Raw genomic sequence first — 7500 nt, 5'->3', positions numbered from 1 at the left:
CTGCACTGACGACGAACTGGACTGACTACTGTCATCCCTGCTGCCTCGTCTAATCGTACTGGCTTTACTAACCGCTGCCGTTTGAAACGGATTTCCCATCAACTTGACACGGTTGCTAGGAAACCAACCGACCTTCCTCTTCTTGCCTCTCACCTACCCAACAAAACGTGTAATTCTAACAGTCTGCATTACCACAGCAGTGACAATTAATAAACAAACCTGCAGCTCTCCTTCCCACCAGCCGTTCGGATTTTGCTTCCTCACGTGAATTATTTGTCCAGCTCGTAGCGAGAGCTGCTCAGGACCTTGTGCCTCATAATCAGCTCTAACAGTTGCGATCGCTACACACAAAAATGCTACAAAACATTGAGCCAAAAGTGTACACAAATGAGGGACAGACGAGGTCGTTTCGGTGTTGGTTTTGTATCAGTTGAAGATGATAAGGTTCGAGGGTGTGATGCTGGTGTGAGGTCTTTTACTGTGAAGTCGCTTCGTTTTCGTTTCTTTACGTAGTTTGATGGAAATATGCCTTTCCGGTCGCCGATCGTGCCCGTCCACCATTCTCCTTTCATTTGGGTGACGTTGATGATGTCGCCTGCTTTGAAGCTGAGATCACCAGCCGAACCGGAATAATTGTAGAGAGCGATGTATGCTGGTGTGGTAGGAGAGAGAAAGTTATGATGTAAATATGTATAAATAAAAATTATTTAATTAATTAATGTAAATATGTATATATAAAAATTATTTAATTAATTAATGTAATATGTATATATAAAAATTATTTAATTAATTATTGTAAATATGTATATAAAATTTATTTAATTAATTATTGTAAATATGTATATATAAATTTATTTAATTAATTAATGTAAATATGTATATATAAATTTATTTAATTAATTAATATAAATATGTATATATAAAAATTATTTAATTAATTATTGTAAATATGTATATATAAAAATTTATTTAACTAATTAATGTAAATATGTATATATAAAAATCTATTTAATTAATTATTGCAGACTCGATTACTTTAAAAATAAATAATTAATTAATATAAAGTTGCCTACTATAAATAAATAAATAAATAAATAAAAATAAATAAAATTTATTTATAGTAAATAAATAATTAATATAGTTATCTACTCTAAAAATAATTAATCAATTAATTAGTATCAAGTTGTTTACTTTAAATTTATGCAACTGATCTACAGTACTCTAAACATTAATTAATTAACTAACTTGTCTACTCTAATTTAATCAATCAATTAATTACTACAGTCAATAAATTATTAATTAATTAATATAAACTTGTTTACTCTAACTTTTATAAATAAGTAAAGTAATTAATATAAAATTGTCTACTCTAATTTTTATAAATAAATAAATAAATTAATATAAAATTGTTTACTCTAATTTATATAAATATATTAATATAAAGTTGTTTATTCTAATTTTTATTAATTAATTAATAACTACAGACAATAAATAAATAAATTAATACAACTCACTTACTCTACAAATTGATTAATTAATTAATTAATACCAACTTGCCTCTTCTAAATAAAGATTTAGGTAAATAAGTTTGTATTGATTATATAATTTGTAATTTTTATTGACAATATATGAATTTATATTAATCTAAATCAATACATTAATTAATACAGACTCACCTACACTTTAAAACAAATTAATAAATTAATAGAAATTTGTTTACCCTAAAATCAGTTATTTAATTAAGTAACTAGTTTATACAAACACAATGCGTCACTACACTGTTCCAGTCAATCACACAAATTAAATGATACACTGCCACACTCCTCACCTTGTGGCATGCCTGCATCTGTTTCAGTTGCCTCGACTACGTCTGACAATACAATTGCTTGTTCTAGTGGTGAGTTAAACGTCTCTTGTAGCACACTAGTACACGAAACTCTCAAACAACAAGACAACACAACAGACAAGACTACGTACGATGCAGACACCGACTTTCTAACAACAATCGGCTTCACGTACGACTTGGGAAACCAACCGGTCTACAACAAACAGACAAACAAACACACTACAACACGACAACAAACAAACACGGACACAAACGTCTACCTTCCCTCCCAGTTCGCCGCTGTACCACATCTCGTTCTGGTCGTGAACGGTGATCACCTCGTCCTTCGCGAACGACAAATGGTCGTCCTTCTGTGCACGCCACGGATACAAAGCGATGACCCGAAACGACTCGGGCGACAACAGTCGTTCTCGTGACTTATCAGACGATGTCACGTCTCTCTCTTCAGTATCACTTAAGGTTGGCGAGAGAGGACCGGTTGGTGACGAAGCTCCGGAGTGATAACTCAAGATGTTTGATAGCGTCATACTCGGTGGGCTTGTTTCTCGTCTCGGTTTAACATCATGGCTATCGTCTCCTGAACTCGCTGACAACGGGCTTCGACTGTCTGTCTGTTTAGTTGACGGTAATACGGTTGACGACTGTGGAGGAGTGGGACTACGTGACTTGCTCTCTCGCATTTTTCTTGGGAGTTGAGGTAACGCTCTTGTCTCGAGTTTGACGCAGTAGTTCTCGGGGAAGAGGCCGTCTTGACCGTTTACTGTTCCTTTCATCCATCCGGGGTCGGTGTCGTGTGATGGATCTTTGACGATGAGGATGTCTCCTTGTTTGAATGATAATTCGTGTTCGTTGCGAGCGACGAAGTCAAACTCGGCGCGATATCGGATGGATGCAGCGCTGATTTCGGCTACAGAGAGAAGTTAAACACATAAACAAAAAGGACAAGTGTGTGTGTGTGTGTGTGTGTGCGCGCGCGTGTGTGTGTGTGTGTGTACACTGAACTAACCCATTTCGTTCCTTTTATCCAACAGCTCTTTTTTCTTCGCCAACAAAGCCTGTTTTCTTGCCTCGATTTCCTTCCTCTTTGCATCTGCTTGCTCCTTCTCCTTCCTCTTTGCCTCATCTGCAAGTCTCTGTTCTCTCACAGCTTCCAATTTCCTCTTGGCTTCCTCGGCTGCCTTTTGCTGTTGCAGTGCCTCCTCCCTGCGTTTCACCTCTTGCTGCCTTTCTACCTCCTCTGTGGCTTTCTGCAACTGCATTTCACCTTTCCTTCTTACCTCGTCGACTGCTTGTCTGGCTGCTTCTTGCTCTTGTTTACGTTTCTTTTCTAGTAGTTCTGCTCGCTGTTTATGAAGTTGTTCTACCTTTTTTCTCACTTCTTGTTCCTTCTGTTGACGTTCGTTCAACTCTTGGCTCCGTTTCTCGGCATCTGCATCCAACTCTGCTTTCTTAAGAGCAGCTGATTGGATTATCTTAATTTGATGGTTAGGATCTCGCTAAAATGAACGAACGTCAAGAGAGTAAAGAGTCACACCACACACACACACACACACGCACGCACACACATACACGCACGCACGCACACACACACACACACACACACACACACACACATACCCCACACACACACACACCCCACACACACACACACCCTACACACACACCCTACACACACACACACACACACACACACACACACACACACACACACACACACACCTACCTTTGCTTTTGGAACAGATTTGTCATTAAACGCTTTTTCTCCTCTCCACGCTGTCGACTCTAACGTCTTCATTCTTGCCTCTTCAGCTTCCTGCTGCTGTTGTTGTTCTCTCATTCTCTTGTTTTCACGTTCTCGTTGTACTGCAGCGAGTTCTTCGTCTCGTTTTCGTCTTGCATCGTCTTCTTTCCTCCGACGTTCCTCCTCTTCACGTATTCTCATCTGTTCACTTGTTCGTTTCGCTTGTTCTAGATCCTCTCGTCGTTGTCTGGCCCCGTCTTCCTTCATTTTTCGTTCTTCGGTTTGTCTCTTACGTTCGGCGCTGTGTCTCTCGTTCTTTACATGCAACTCGTGTTGCAATCGTTTCACATCAATCAACAATGATTCACACGAATGGCTCAATTCCTACACAAAGAAACATGAAAAATTGGAAATGACAGTGACGACATGATGGTGACCATGAGTTGAGCTTGATGTGCGTTTCGTTCTCTTGTTTTCTCTGCGAGCTTCTCTTGCTGTTCTCTTTGTTCTGATCGAAGTTGGTTGATGCTGGTGACTTTCTCACGACATTGATCCAACACAGACTGATATAATATGGCTGGAGATCGTGATAACAATCGATAATCAATAAGTAAATAGAAATTAGAAACACAAGTCAAGCATTACATGACATGTGCACACATGCACACAAACCCACAGACAGACAGACAGACAGACAAACCCACAGACAGACAGACAGACAAACCCACAGACAGACAGACAGAGACAGACAGATAGACAGACACACAAACCCACAGACAGACAGACAGACACACAAACAGACAGATAGACAGGCTTACTTGCACTAGTGATTTATAGGCATTTCATTTTAGTTGTAGCCTTTTAATTTTATTGCAGAAAAGTGCATTAGTTAGATCTAAGAAATATATGATCATGACAGACAGACACACAAACAGACATATAGACATACAGACAGACATACAGACAGATACACAGACAGACATACAGGCAGACAGGATAAAGTTTCTTGTCAACAATCTTCACTACTACAGCAGTTACTGTTAAAACGAAATGTTCTAACTATAGTCCAAGACTATTGCTAATGTGTAAAACACTGAATGTCTCTATTCCAAAACATTGTCATCTACTAATACAGCCAGCCAGACAGCCAGCCAGCCAGATACACAAAACCCACAAACAGACAGACAGACAGACAGACAGACAGACAGACAGACAGATACACAAACCCACAGACAAACAGACAGACAGACAGACAGACAGACAGACAGACAGACAGACAGACAGACAGACAGATACACAAACCCACAAACCCACAAACAGACAGACAGACAGATACACAAACCCACAAACAGACAGACAGACAGACAGACAGATACACAAACCCACAAACAGACAGACAGACAGACAGATACACAAACCCACAAACAGACAGACAGACAGACAGACAGACAGACAGACAGACAGATACACAAACCCACAAACAGACAGACAGACAGACAGACAGACAGACAGATAGACAGACAGATACACAAACCCACAAACAGACAGATAGACAGACAGATACACAAACCCACAAACAGACAGACAGACAGACAGATACACAAACCCACAAACAGACAGACAGACAGACAGAGAGACAGATACACAAACCCACAAACAGACAGACAGACAGATACACAAACCCACAAACCCACAGACAGACAGACAGACAGACAGACACACACACACACACACACACACACACACACACACACACACACACCATTCCCTCACCTCCAGGCGATCCAGTTTTCATTTTAAACTCTTGAGTCAGTCGATCTCTCGCCTCGGACAAGAAATTCAATCTCTGATTCGACGTCTACCAACGAAAACAATCACATCACAACTTACATCACACGTTCGCTCATTAACACTACAACACATACCGTCAAGTCGCTGTGCAACCTCTCTAGTTCGCTCGTTCGTGTGTCTCTTGACACAGACAGTCTGTTCAACGCCAAGTTTGTCTCCTCGATTCGACTCCGATTCTTCTGCAACGTCGTCAACATCGCCTCGTACCGCTGACTCTAAACGGTCACCAAACGTCATTCCAAACAAACAAACAACAAAATCAACCGTCTGTGTGACCAACCAATGTCTCTAACTCGATGTTAACTGTACGGACTTTCTGTTTGAGATTGCTGACGACATCAGTGAGTTTCGATTTCTGACTTTCTAGTTCTTGTTTGCGTCTCTTCTGCCATTCGTGTTCTCTCGCGAGTTCCATCTCCTTCTGTGCTGATTGTCTCTGTAGGTTGATTCCTTGCAGTTGTTCGTGTTTGAGTTTGATTTGATCGAGTTCGTTTTGCTTCTCGAATTCTTGTTCGGCGATGTGACGCTCTTCGGCCTCTCGGCGTTCTCTCTCCTGTTTTTCTAGCGCTTCTCGTTGCTTACGTTGTCTCTCCTCCTAATCATATCAATAAAGATTTGAGTGCGTGTGTGTGTGTGTGTGTGTGTGTGTGTGTGTGTGTGTGTGTGTGTCACTGTATATGTGTGTGTTACTGTGTGTGTGTGTGTGTGTGTGTGTGTGTGTGTGTGTGTGTGTGTGTGTGTGTGTGTGTGTGTGTGTGTGTGTGTGTGTGTGTGTCACTGTATATGTGTGTGTTACTGTGTGTGTGTGTGTGTGTGTGTGTGTGTGTGTGTGTGTGTGTGTGTGTGTGTGTGTGTGTGTCACTGTGTGTGTGTGTGTGTGTGTGTGTGTGTGTGTTTGTGCACGCATGCGTGACTTCATGTCAAACAATATCCCCACTTTCTCTTTCTGTTCTCGTTCTCGTTTCTCTTGCCTTCGTTTCTCGAGTTCCATTTGTCCGCGTTGAAAGTTCTCACGTCGTTTGTCTTCAAACGACTGCGTGTGCACCGGAAAAGACGACTTCCTCTCCATCTTCGATGCTGCTGTGTCAAGTGTAACAGCGGACAGTGGTTGCTGTTGAATACTCGCTTTCCGTCTCATTGATGGAGGAATGAGAGAGACAGGAAGGGATGTAGGTAACTGTCTACCAGCTTGAACTTCGTCTACAAGATGCATAGCAACCGCAAACTCTTCATTAGAGAGACGACCATCGTTATCAATATCAGCAAGAGACCTAAACCAACATAATAGAAATGATGACTCACAGATTGTTTGTTTCTTGTGTGTGCATGTGTTGTGTGCATGTGTGTACAAGTGTCTGTCTGTTAGTCTGTCTACTATCTGTACTTCTATTACCTACATGTGTGACCAGTGCATGACATCTGTCTGTCTGTTAGTCCAGCCATTACTTACAACCCATGCACACGTGCGTGTCACTCTACTCGTCCGCCCGTCTGTCTATTCCTCTGTCCACCATTACCATATCTGTGCCAGGTGTTGCTGTGGTAGATTCGACTGCAACAGCACCGCTCTCGCCTGCACTCCCGTCAAATACCCGCTCCTCAGCCGATCGTGCGCATTAAACATCTGATTGTATTTCTTCTTCGCCGACACTTGCACCGCCCATGGCACATCCTCATCCTTCGCCTGCCCTTGACCCCCCTTACTCGACACATGCAACGTCGCACTTCGTTTCAATGCAGGGCTCGTGCCTCTCGTCTCACCAAATTCCAACCCTGAATGCTTCCTTGGCAACGTCGTCAACTGCTGATAGACCGGCATTCCCGGATGACTAATACTAAAATTCATCCCGCCTCGTGATTGGTCAACAAATGTGGACGTCTGACCAACCAGATTTCCTCTCAGACTCGGCGGCAACGACGTCGGTAATTCGGCGCCTTGCAATTTCAGCTGAATGAGATGCATGGCAATTGAGAATTCATTCACCGTCAAGTGACCGTCGCCGTCGACGTCAGAGAGCAGCCACACGCGCGCGAGCGTCGTTCCCGCCAACTTGGACTGAGT

The 7500-nt window shown here is 41.7% G+C and overlaps 1 protein-coding gene across 1 annotated transcript in view; it reads right to left on the bottom strand.

Annotated features, from left to right (window-relative positions):
• Positions 1-7500, bottom strand: part of LOC134187435 (intersectin-1-like) — a 17221-nt gene that overhangs the window by 9271 nt on the left and 450 nt on the right. Inside the window, exons 3-16 of the mRNA XM_062655554.1 lie at positions 6956-7500; positions 6376-6709; positions 5719-6033; positions 5513-5653; positions 5361-5445; positions 4025-4164; positions 3570-3971; positions 2853-3342; positions 2107-2753; positions 1978-2039; positions 1829-1923; positions 401-652; positions 220-341; positions 1-153 (exon numbers count right to left, since the gene is read on the bottom strand). The exon at positions 1-153 is cut by the window's left edge and continues 10 nt beyond it; the exon at positions 6956-7500 is cut by the window's right edge and continues 23 nt beyond it. Coding sequence (XP_062511538.1) covers positions 1-153; positions 220-341; positions 401-652; positions 1829-1923; positions 1978-2039; positions 2107-2753; positions 2853-3342; positions 3570-3971; positions 4025-4164; positions 5361-5445; positions 5513-5653; positions 5719-6033; positions 6376-6709; positions 6956-7500 — 3783 coding nt within the window. The remainder of the gene's footprint in view (positions 154-219; positions 342-400; positions 653-1828; positions 1924-1977; positions 2040-2106; positions 2754-2852; positions 3343-3569; positions 3972-4024; positions 4165-5360; positions 5446-5512; positions 5654-5718; positions 6034-6375; positions 6710-6955) is intronic.

This window comes from Corticium candelabrum, chromosome 11 (assembly GCF_963422355.1).
Source record: "Corticium candelabrum chromosome 11, ooCorCand1.1, whole genome shotgun sequence".
NCBI classification, from domain to species: Eukaryota; Metazoa; Porifera; class Homoscleromorpha; order Homosclerophorida; family Plakinidae; genus Corticium; species Corticium candelabrum.
Note: the sequence above shows the minus strand (reverse complement) of the source record. Positions and strands in the feature narration are given on the sequence as shown.